Raw genomic sequence first — 12,636 nt, forward strand, 5'->3', positions numbered from 1 at the left:
CGCCGGGCCCTCCTTTCTCCGCGGCTCCCCGCGGTCGGTGGTGCCGCGGCGCCGCTCTGTGTCTGTGCCCTGCCTGCACTGAGGGGACGCGGGGAACGGCCCTGGGCTGGGACGGGCGGGCTCCGTCAGGTATCAGGAACAGCTTCCCACTGTTCATGGTGATGAGGCATTGGAATTGGGTTGCCCAGGGAGGCGGTGGAGTCACCGTCCCTGGAGGTGTTTTAAGAGGCACTGGCGATGTGGTTTGGTGGTTTAAGGGATACGGTGCTTGATGGTCTCTTCCAGCCTTGATGGTCTCGAGCTGAACGCGCTGTTTTCCTCCCTGATAGAAGCAGTTCGGTGAAGTTCTGCTCAGTGTTTGTTACTCAGGGCAGGGTCAGGAGCGAGGTTTGTTGTGGGTGAGGTCGGCAGCGGGTTGGGTGTTTTGAACTCGCTGTTTCCAAGCTCCGAGCCGAGTTGAAAGTTGACACTGGCAGGTAAGCAGCGTGGTTTGCCGTCAGTGTTTGCTGGACTTCAGAGGGGGCAGTGGGCTGGGAAGTGATTTATGACCAGCGTTCATGTTCGCAGCAACACTCAGAGCTGTGTTACGGTCGGAGCTGTCCTTGGCTGCTCTGCGGTAGAGCCGTGCTAACAAAGATTGTTCAAAATCCTGAACAAATTTGGCTTGAATTCTGATAGTAATAAACTGATGCAGTAACATCATAAAAGCTAAGTTTATAACAGTGCTAATGTGCACGTGGCCAGGCTGGTGACATTGCTTAGTTAATCAGGGATCAAACCCAGGATTTTCAGGGTATAAAGTGTCAAAAAGTGGTAAGAATAAGGTGTTGACACAGAGGGAACAGCTGGAATGAAGCAAGGCTCTGCCTCTCCGGTCCTGCAGCAGAGGTTGCAGTCACTGCTGCCTGCTGACCTTAATTTTTGTTTACTCTTTGGAGATCCTTGTATTCCAGTTAGGGATTTTATGTTCAGCTGATGATCAAGATCCTGGTAGTTAAAGTACCATTTAGTTTGATGGATTATGTTGTCAAAGAAGATTTGTTTGGACCAATGAGTAAATGTATTTATAGATTATCTCTGTAGTTAGTTTTTTTTTTTCCTTAAAATTTTAACTGTAGCTCAACACTGGCCTAACTTTTTTCCCTCGTCTTGGCTCCTGTGCTGCCTTCTCAGGGGAGAATAAGAGAGTGTTGGAAATGGAAGCTAAATTACTATAAAATTTCCTTAAATGATCTCAGATAGTGGAGGAGAAATTTAAATTGGTACTTTTACTGGCAGCACTATTTAGACTGCAGTAGTAATAATAATTTATATGTAACCTTCAGGGTTCCCCTTGTTCTCCATCAGAGTTGTGTTTTTAGCACTTGTTTTTTTTCAGACTACAGCATGTTCTTATCCAAGTAGCTTCTCTCTCTGGTATTTTCTTCTGTCTTTCCTGGATTGATACAGTTTGCTAATTTATCTTGGCTGGCTGTGGAGAGAAAGCGCACGAGGCTTCACCTCTGTGTAACACTGAAGTTTTAATTAGAGGGCTAATGTGTTTTGCTACTGATTTTTTTTTTTTTTTTTTGGTTATAAGTACACAGATTTCTTTACTATTGTATTCTTTGTTTTGTCCTCTAGAAGTTTTGGAATGCATATGGAGAGAAGGAATAACTTATAGTAAATCGCCATTGTAACATCAAGGATGTAGTAGTTCCTAACAGTGTGTGGACTGTCCTTCGGGAAGAAGTACCTGATTTTTTGGTTTGTTTCGCATCTGTGCTTATCACACTGGTGCAGTGAGGTCTGTGAGGGATGAGTGTGGTGACTGTGTTGTACCCGAGTCCAGAGGCGTCGCAATTCCGGCCTGGAATCGACTGAAATGTCACACCGGGTTGAACTCGGAGCGCAGCCACCCGTGTGAGCCTGAGCTGCTCCTGTGCCGCCGGCTGTGCAGGGGGGGGCAGCTCGTCCTGCCAGGGCACTGCACTTCCAGGCTGGAGCACCTCTTGCTTCTTACCATGCATACAGGGATGTTTTGAAGGGAATGCGTTGCCTTAATTTTCAACTTAGTCGTGTGAGGTTTAATGTTCTAGCATTGTGCTCCTTAAGTAGGAAGTGCTCCATTTCTCTAATAGCATTTGTAAAGAACCTCCTCAGCCTCGTGTCCTGAAAGCATTTTCTGTCGACAGCTTTTCCTTTGTCTTGTTCAAGGAATAAGGATTCAGGGATTAGTGAGAAATTACTTAGCTTGGTCAAAACTTGTTGGATCTTGCGTATGATGATTGTTTATTTCAAGATAGATTTAAAATAAAATTGTAATTGAGGGTATTAGTAGGTTTAAGTTATATTTTTTCTTTTGAATGAAATACATTTGAATGGATGTTAGATTTTTCTTACATTTAGTCTTAATGAAAGCATTATTCTGCTTCTGTTTATTTAAGTGCTAGGGAAGAAATAATTCATGCATATGCATTTCACTCCTCCAGTTACTAGTTGTAGGTTTCAATTATGTTTTCAATTAGTTCTGAGAAAATACTGAAATCCCACTGATATTAGTGAGGACTCGGTACCTAACAAGGATCTTGAAGCTCCTATAATAAGTCTGAAGTAATTCCTGTCTACATTGCAGACAACAGTTTTTATTAAAACTTTAATTCTTTTCATTAGAATTATTTTTCTACCTTAAAATATAGTGTGAATCTATGACAGCCTGTCAGTGCTCTGAAAAAGAACTTACTCTTTGCATTAATGAAACTTTTTTTTTTCCTGTTTGTCTGGAACAAAATTATCACAACTCCAAAAATACTTCAGGGGAAGTGTGTAGAAGCTTTAAACTATTTTTTTTCCCTAAAGGATCATGTCGTTGCATGTGATTATTTGGCTGAAAGTTCCTGGGCCTCATCTTTTGGTTGAGGCTTTCACCATTTTTAATTGTTCAATCAAACACAGATTGTATATTTTTTAAAATAATATAGGAATATTTTTACTTTGGATCAAGTAGCCTTTTATGGTTAGTTTTAGGAGGGTGCCAGTGTTGCAGATATTTGTGACACAATTCCAAATTTGGACACCTGTGTTGTTGTGTTTTGGAAAAATGCTCCTTTGCTTTAAGGAGAGCTCGTGAATAAGTCTCCCTCGATTTAGGGCCTGCTCAGAGATCAGATGGATAAGCAGGACAGTGTCAGCCAGGGGAATGAGGGTGGCCTGATCAGCTCCCTTTCCCTGTTTTTGTTAGACAGCTTATGTTTCTTTCACAGATGAAGATTTTGGATTTCTTCTGTTTTCCATTTTTGTTGGTTCACTGTTTTTAATGGGTTTTTTTACTTGTTGCCCTCTACAGGCTTTTCTTGTGCCAGGCAGTCAAACAGACCGGGTTCTGTGGTTCTTGTCAGAGCTGTGTCCTGCAGCCCTTGGAGAGGAGTGGAGTGGTCAGGGTTCTTGGTAACTTCTTGCCTTAAGGGGTGAGGGGGCTTTGTACAGGTGTCTCCTTTTTCGTTGTAGTGGGGTTTTGTTGTTGTTGGCTTTTTAAAATGGAACATAAACTTCAAGGAAAAAAAGCAGCAACTACGTTTTCCCTGTATGAACTGCATCCTCTTGTGTCATAATAACTGTATCCAAATCCACCCTGTTTTCTGACATAGAAGCAGGATGTTTGTTCTAAGCATGAGATTAAACTAAGCTTTTTGGAATGTTCATTTTATTAGATTCATCTCCCGGAGGTGCTGTGGTAGTATTAAAATAATGAGTATAAACATGGCTATTTAAGTACATTTTACTAATTTTAATTGTAAAGTAAGTTTTCATTTTTCCGTGAAACAATAAATTTCAGGAACCTGTGAAGTTAAACTCTGACAGCTTTTCTAAGCTCAGGTAAGTACAAGTTAAAAGTACTGAGGTTTTTAATATTCCTTAGTCTGCACCGCACTGTGCACGTATCAGAGGGGGAAAAATTTAATGTTGGTGCCTTGTTTAAATATCTTTTCAGATTAATTAATCACAAAACTTATACAGGTTTTCTTGCTCTGTTATTGCACTCATCAGAATTAAAGTAACTTTCCTTTTGTTCCTTAGAATTCTTAAACTTCTTAGATTTTCTAGTAAAGAGTGTGGGCATTTTTGTGCTAGCTCTCGTACAGCGCTGGCACGGTGGATCTTTGCGAGTTCAGTCAAGAGACTGCTCCTGGTCTCAGCTCATATGGCACATCCCAGATATTGTTGCTAGAACTGACATAGATATCTTGATTTTTTTGGGGGATTTGGCCGAGGTTTTGGGACTTGTATGGCTTCCTGTGTTGCTGAGTTGTGGTGGGTGAAATGTGTTTGATTGTTGCTTGAGCGGTGTTTCGCTCTGAGGAGCCATGGTGTGAGATTTGGCTTTGGTCAGGGCATAGGAGATACCAGAAGTCAGGTCCTATAACCAGGATCTGTTTCTTAAAGAGCTGTTTCTTCTTCAAGCCAGTGAGACCTCGTTGAGCCACTGGTACAAATGTGTCCTAGAGGCCTTGGCAAACAGTGTTATGGTTGATCTTTGTTTACCCTCTTTTAGATGGGTAACTTGGAGAGATAAGGCAAGTAATTAAAGTTCATAGATTGCATTTGAAAGCTGTAGCTTCTGAGCAAGTGAAGTGACTGAACTTTTGAAGTTTGTTACTTTTAAACAGAATGTTTGTATATGTGTCTGAATTTACTGAACTGTAAATAAAAAAATGATTAGCAAAGGTGTCTTAGCTGTGTAAAAGTCAAATGAAGAAATACTAGAAAACTTGGGAAATGTGTGTGTGTGTGTGTTGTTGGAATTCTTTGTATGGCCTTGGATCCAGATCCACACCAACATGACTGTAGTGTGCACACTTCAAGGAGTGTAAAGTTCATCACATCCCACTCACATATTGCTTTCTAATAAAACTCTTGGAATGTGAAGAATCATATTTTTTAATCCTAGATTACAATTCCCAAAGATCTTTGAGTGTGTGCATCATCTGTTAACATCCAAGAGACATCTCTGAGTTGCTCAGTTGCTGTTGAGTAGGTTGGATTCAAGCTCAAGCTGAACTGGGAGTCAGAACAGGGTATTTATTCCTCCGGCGCTGCCAGCAGGATGCAGTCCTTTACATATGTTCATCGAAAGCAGCAGGTACCAGGAACTGGATGGCACAGGATGTTGATGACTGGCTGCTTCTGTGAACTGCATGAATCAGGAGTTTGGAACTCCATCTGGCTCTCCAGGTGACTGCACTAGTCACAAAGCTGGAGCTATTCTGGCATCTTTCAGGACTCTCTGTGCTGCCCGTTGCTTCATGGCCAGAAATAGATAACTTTTTCTGACTAAGCTGACTGCAAAGGTCGCATGCCCCTTGCTGTCTGAATTCCCTCCTGGCTGCTCTAAGAATTTCTTGTTTGGTTACTTTCCTTCCTTCTGTCTTTAGTTAGGGGTACTGCTTTGTCATCCCTTCGGGTTGTGCATCTGATTACTTGCTTTGCTTTTCTTTGTCATCTGATCTTATAAAGGTTTATGGCTCTCTATATAACTATGTGCTGTAATGCTTCTCATGCCTTTTATGTAGCTGAGGACTGTGCTGTGACGAGAGTTTGAGCTGGATTTCAGGATAACTGTGGTGGAGCTCTGGGCTGTGCTGTACGAGGAGGGTCCAGCCTGGTCATGTGCTCCTGTCAGTCGCCTTGAGTCAGTGTGAGTGCTCAGGGCCGCTGCTCCGTAAGCCAGAACAAAACCGACTTCTCCTGTGGTGACTGAGAACTCTGTAAACTATGGAAACTTTTGGTTCACATAAACATTTGCCTGTTTGGTTTTCATGCTCCAGAGAAGGAGTTAGAGTAGCTGATAGCACACTGCAAACATAGGGCAGTTACGAGCATAAGTAACTGCAAACACGAAGACCATGAAACAACTTCTTTCAGCTGGAGATTTTTTGCTTATCTGTTCTTCTGAGACTTTGAAGATTTTGTGTGGATGGAGGTGGGAAATTAGTTTAATGTGGGCTGGCTTCCTTGTGGCTGTGCGAAAAAATCCCCAGTGCCTGATTAATGAGCCTTGCTTGGATATTTAGAGACAAATTGTTTCACAGATTTGTTGTTGGAAGAAGATTTTGTAGTGTCATTTTGGTTAGGATAATTGTCTTTTGCATCTTTGAAACATCTAGGCATTTTCACCATGCAGATTCCTACTAGCCTTAAAAATACTGATTTTTTTTAATTTTTAATTGACCATCTTCTGTTGTCTAAGTTGATGGTCGTCTATATTCTATTTTATTATAAGCTCATGGTGGCTGTTTCCTTGAGTAAATATTTTAGATAATTTTGTCCTGAAAAGATAGCGGACAGAGGTCTTTTCTAGTTTGCGAGTATTGTGGAGATTTTTGGGGGAGAGATTGGCTTGTGGATGTGGGTGATTTAGTGTGTGTGTCCTCCCCGCCCCCCCAGTCTTATTTGCTGTTGAGCAGAAATCCCATGCTTTTTTTAAGGGGCTAAATATTAACTGATACTTTTTTTAAAAAATTAAGCTGAACAAAAAAGCTGCCGATTATTTTCTTCGTGTAAATATTGCTAAAACCTTTTTACGTACAAGAAAAAAGATCCTATGATAGCTAACATTTCAGCAGTACAGGTTCTGGTTTATGGTAACTGGCAGGTAGAAATAACAATAAATAGAGGTGAACTCTTACTGTCACATGACTGATTGGGAGAAGGAGAATATTTACGGTTTGTTCTCTTTAGAGAGCTGCTACTTGTCTTAATTCCAGACCCTATATTAGTGGCAAATAAAAACTGAACAATAGCATGTTCACTAAAGACAGAATATGCATTTCTTTGGAACACATAATTCCTCTATTCTTGAAGGGTTTTGCTTTTTAGGGCCAGAGTCATCTGTTAAGAGGTGGTCATACTGCCTCAGCACTGGTTTTTGGTTCCAAATTCAGGCTTCTGTTATTTAGGATATATTGGTGTCTGCATTGAGTCTGAAGTTAACAACGCTGAAGCATTGTTTTTAAACAAACAGGAAAGTATTTAAATATATGATGAAATCGGTATGACTACCAGTGTGCACAGAGTTCTCTAGGAAAAGATGTGATTTATTTCCTATGTGCTTATTCTAGCTAGAAGCTTGAGGTTCAAATTTTCCCTCTAAGCTAGGTGCCTGAATGGAGAGGAGAGCTAATGCAAGTGTTACATTTAAGAAAATGAGAATATGGAAAAAACACTTAGTGGTGTGGTCTGTGTTCCTGTCTTGTGGCTTCCTGCTGTTTGCTGGTATCTCTTGTTAGGAGGGGCTCTGACCTCTAGCCTTAAGCTTGACTCATATTAGATACACTCTGATTTCTTTTTGTAACTATATGTTCCATATGTGCTATTGCTCAAAAGGGTTGACTGTGGGATTTGATAACAGACTTAACCCACGCTGACCTCGCTCTTCCCCTCTGTGTTCATGAGCTGTTCTAGTCCTTGTGTGGGAAACAGCAAAACCAGCGAGGCCAGTTGATAGCAAATATTCTGGGATATTTTTGGTAATCTGTATGTTTACATATTCAACCCTGCCATTGGTATATTATTATTGGCATTCTCAGCGTCCATTTTAATTCATGTCTCCCAACTTCCTTTGCCATTGGTCACAATATTAACTATACCCTTGCTATATTTTTGGTATGGGGATTTCTTCAAAGGGCAAAGTCAATTAGAGGTCTGTTTACCTGCTGCACTTTAATTTTGTGTTTGTGGGACTGTTTGGTTAAGTAGATTGCTAAAACCACCCAAGTTTTAAACACAGATAGCTCATCCAGTGCATTTGCTTCTGTGAGTAGTTTGGAGTGGGGTGGCAGCATGGCAGGATATCTCTTAAACTGGTTTTGCCATTTGAGGAAATGTGTGTGTAACCACATCCCTAATTAAAGTTAATTAAGCTTTAACCTACAGCAACAACATATTTTGAAGATGTACCAATTTATTTTAAATGGAAGCCTCTCATTTCTGTTCATGTCCCAGGATGTTGAAAGATGTATGTAAAATCAGTACAATACATTAATTTCAGAATATTTCACTGGGCTACATCATGCTGGGTACCCTCTGCATTTGTCTGAAAGAACAGGAAAATGAGACTTTGCGTGGGCTAAAGTGAAAAACACTGAATGACTTGAGGGGGGAAAATTATTTCAATGAATTTTTGTTCTTGATGCATGAGATAAGAAAATGTGACTAATACACTGCTGTATTGTTATGTTCTGAGTGTATTTGTGTGGCTTTGCCTGCAACAAGTTGATAACTCATGGAAAATGTTGGTGTTTCCTTGTTCGTAAAACTTGGAAGGAACCAGCAGCAGTGATAGGATGGAAAGGTGCTTGGAATTTTTGCCAGAGTGGGGCCTTATTACAGTGTTGGAGAGAAGAAGCCTTTGCAGGAAGACATGAAACCATTCTTGCAACTTTTAGAAAGATTCTTTCATCTTAGTCCTCATTTAGTTGGAGTAATATAAATATAAATGTTTCTTGTAATTATTCTCTAATACGGACAAGAAACAGTATTTAAATTGCTTTTTCTTTTAACTTGTAGGTTTCTTAGGACTCATGTGAAAACTTTATTCTTTTATACAAGGAAACAGAAGGTGGCTCTGTACTTGAGTTGGTTGTTTAACCTTGCAGTTGGAGCAACCTTGCCTGGCAGTGTGCTTCTGTTGGTAAACACAAAGGAAGTAAAGGGTATTCAGTAGCTTTGACAACCTGCAAATTTTTTGTCAATGTCTGAGCACAAGAAAGGCTTACTGGAATCAATAGGTGGAGTTTTAGGTTTCCAAGACCTGCACATTCGTTGCTTTTCTGAAGGGAGAATCTCAGGAAATAATATTCTGAAGAGCAGTTGTGGAAGAAAGGCCCCTTTGTTTCTGCTCATATGTACTTAAGACATGATGTAGGTGTCATAGATGACATTTGGTGAACATGATATGTGCTTTCTTTTGTATTCAGAGTTGTTAATATGTAATCAAAACCGTGACCCACATATTCTTTTTAATATACTGATTAAATCTGGCTTTTCAGTCTGTTTTGTTCCAGGAACTGCTGGTTACCTATGTGTCTGTGTACTGTGCTTCAGTGGGATTAAGGAACATAAAAATCAGAATGAAAGTAATTGCTTGATTTGTCGACCTAAAATAAAGTGTTTTTATTTTTTGGGGGTTGGAACATTTGATTTTGTCTCTCTCAGATCAGGTTTGGTACTAGAAGATACCAGACTTCTACCTGACTTTTATGAAGTAAAAGCACTGGACAAGCTTCATTTACAAGTTACTGTTGTTGTTACAGGACTTGAAAGACTCAGCTGTTGTTAACAAGACACCTACTGAAACATGGTGGATTACTATGAAGTTCTGGGAGTGCAAAAGCATGCCTCAGCAGAGGATATTAAAAAAGCGTAAGTGTCACTGGCGTGTACGTTGTGTATTTTAAACCTGGTTTCTGCATCTGCACTTTGTTGTCCTCCCTTGTTGATTTGCTAATTCCTGCACATGCTACTTTGTCGACTCAGATGTTTGAACTGTGATCTTGTGTAAAACACTCCATACCAACCTAAAGACAAGCTTAGCTTTGACCCTCTAAGGAGTTACGAACAATTTGCATAAAATGTTTCATTTCAGGAAAGGAATTGTGTGCAGGTGTAGCAGTCAAAGAAGGCATTGATGTTAAGATGATGCCGCGGTCTGGCATTGGTGTGTTCTTGAGGCTTTATAAACTTTGACTGTACCAGGTGCTTCACATGTACCAGATCCTTCTCAATGCTCCCCATGGTTACCTGTAGTCTTGAAGAATTACAGAGCTTCAAGGAGAAACTCACAGCAGAAATATTATTTTGGAGTGTTTTGCTTAGATCTGCCAGATGTTGATCACCAGAAATGCGCAGGAATAATTTCAAAATAACTGAAGCATATCAGACTACTTTTTTCTTAAAAGCATATCTGAGTAGGTGGTTCTTTGTGTGCCTGCAGAATCTGTTAATACCAGTCTGGTTGCAACATACAAAGCACTGGGGAATTTCTAAATACTTTAATTCCTGACAACTTGTTTGAAACATTTTGTGTTAATCTGGATAGCATATTCCATCATTTCAGAGTAAAATATCCCTTGTTTTCCTTCCACTTAGGTACCGTAAATTGGCACTAAAATGGCACCCTGATAAAAATCCAGACAATAAAGATGAGGCGGAACAGCAGTTTAAACAAGTAGCTGAGGCCTATGAAGTTTTGTCAGATGGTAGGTATTTTAAAAGGGTTCTTGAATTTCCTTTCTCTATTCTGGGTATCAGACTGAAAATGTTGATGTAGGATGCTATGATGAGATATTGTTACTTTGATTTATTATCCAGCTTGACTACTTCCTTTTCAGAAGAGAGAGATGGAGAGAGAGAGAAAGAAGTGGCAGATAAGGCAGAATAAGCAGAAATTTTGAAACAAAAATTTCAGGATCTCTCTAGATGAGTAACCAAATTAGTTTTACTGTAGAAATTGAAATTCTGTGTCTGACAGGCCCTCTTCAGAAGTTTCTGAAGAGAAGTCTGTGAATACCAAGATTAATTTTATCTTAGCAGGGAAAACCTATGTTACCATCAGCATAAGGGTATCATTGTGTTTATCCAGTAAGTCAGGCTAGACCAACCCCAAAGTATCTATGGTTGGGCCTACTGCTTCTAGTTCTTGTAGCAGTAAACTAGTGTTGACAAACTCAAGCATACTGTAAACCTTGCTGAAAATTCGGATTGCATTTGAGTGAGTTCCGTAAATTGAGTCAACTGTGATACAGATAGTGATAGTGTTTATTTTGAAGTGTTCTGAAAGAGGTGCTTAGCCTGACCCATGTAGTGCAGGAATGCAGTTTAGAGTTCAGCCATGTGTTTGCTCGAAGAGTATCATTAACTCCCGCCAGTGTTCTGGCAGAAGCAGTCTGAATCATAACAAAGTGATTTAAGCTACTTTGATTATTTTCCTCTATAATTGACTGCAGCTGTCTATATGCTATTTCTGAAGTGTCCTTGATTTCACCTGAGACAGTGAGCATGGGAAAGCTATATTTAAAGCACTAGTGGCATCTAGATTACCTCTCAGAGTTCAGCCTGATTTATGGATCTGCAGTCTAGTACACACTATTTCTTTGCTTGGTTTTGATACTTAATTGACATGGGAGAAACAGAACTTAATTTATCGTTAGTTCATTGTCTTCTAGAGTACTTTAACCATCTTAAGCTAATTTTTAGCTAGATAAAAATAGGATAATGGTCTGGTTGTTATTCAGATCTTTAAGTTCTTTGGAAACAGTACACTGCTAGAATTTTAGAACATTTAAAAGTGCTGCCAGTTTTTGGATCGAGACCAAATCCTAACTTAGCGGTGTCTTAACAATCATTTGTGCAGCAGGGATACCAGAATCCTGAGCCCAGTGATCAAGAGGCAGTCAGCTCCTCTGCAGACCTAATGAAATTTTCTGACACCATTACAGGCTTGAATGAAGACAGATTTTTGGCAGAAGAATAGTTTTGTAAGAGGTTGCATAAGCAAAGAATACTGACATTGGGTGATCATTGAACACACATCCCTTGTGGTTTCAAAAATGTAACAATTTAAGAGATGAACTTTGGGCTTTGTAAGTCCTCAAGTTGCTGTTTCCTGTTCCTGACAGTTTATCTACCTTACTGCTTTGGTTTTTTAACACTGATGAGTAGGTTAACCTCTTTTCTTTAGAAATTGCTTTCTAGAAAGGCAATATGGGTAATTTAAAAAGCTTTAGGGATTTGTGTGCGTGTGAACCTATTGCAAGTTTCTGTTATTTGGAGATGATGACCATTATATAAAATTTTAATTCCTCTTAGTCAGAACTGTTTTAGTTTCCAGCATCTCTTTGAGGTAACTGCATGTTCTTTCAGTGATGCTATTTAAATTTTAAAGCATCTTTCACTGAAGAGATTCCAGTGGGAAAAGCATGATAAAATTGAGAGTCTAAAATCAGATGCCCTGACTGGTTTTTGGCTGATACTTCCACACCAGTGCAAGCAGAGTAAGCCAACTATCTGCCTCTTTAAGCTCTTCAGGTTCCCTTCTAGTAGCAACAGTGCCATCTGATCTTATGCAGTAATGTAGAGCTCATTTTTCTCCCCTTTCTCATGAATACTGTAAGACTGGTCTGGAGTGAGATTAATAGTCATTTTATGCCTTCTAAAATAATGGGGAGCAAGCAGTTTGAGTCACATCCTTCCATGGCATTTTTGTAACGTCCCTTCATTCTCCACTATTAAGTTAAAAGAAGTGGTTATAATTAATTTTAGGGGTTTTGCAGTCACTCATATAAACACTGTTCTTCTGTTCTCAGAACTCTCTCACTGTGGGCGTGTTCTTGTGTAATAAAAGTTAAAAAAAGTAATGGTCAGGGCTTGTAAGTTGGATAGAAGGAAGAGAATGCTTACAGTGAGAATGCTTGAGCTCTGGAGCTGCTTTTCAGAGAAACTGTAGAATCTTTTCTTGGAGATTGATGAGTTCAGGGCTTTATGCAGGCAAGACCTGACCAACTTTGTGATTAGACTTGTGTGGAGTTGCAGGTTGAGTTCCAGAGGCCCTTTACAGCCTTGAAGCTTTGTACCTTGTGTAAAGAAGAAGACTGCTGTATT

At 39.9% G+C, this 12,636-nt stretch overlaps 1 protein-coding gene across 3 annotated transcripts in view; it reads left to right on the top strand.

The window, feature by feature from the left end:
- DNAJB6 (DnaJ heat shock protein family (Hsp40) member B6) overlaps positions 1-12,636 on the top strand; it is a 64,034-nt gene that overhangs the window by 4,669 nt on the left and 46,729 nt on the right. For all 3 annotated transcript variants that reach the window (XM_027879798.1, XM_027879796.1, XM_027879797.1), the window contains exons 2-3: positions 9,291-9,399; positions 10,126-10,235. In XM_027879798.1, the coding sequence (XP_027735599.1) occupies positions 9,335-9,399; positions 10,126-10,235 (175 nt within the window). In that variant the 5' untranslated portion in view covers positions 9,291-9,334. The remainder of the gene's footprint in view (positions 1-9,290; positions 9,400-10,125; positions 10,236-12,636) is intronic.

The sequence above is a fragment of the Empidonax traillii genome, unplaced genomic scaffold (genome assembly GCF_003031625.1).
Source record: "Empidonax traillii isolate 1590-97213 ecotype Southwest subspecies unplaced genomic scaffold, ASM303162v1 scaffold58:size1836614, whole genome shotgun sequence".
NCBI classification, from domain to species: Eukaryota; Metazoa; Chordata; class Aves; order Passeriformes; family Tyrannidae; genus Empidonax; species Empidonax traillii.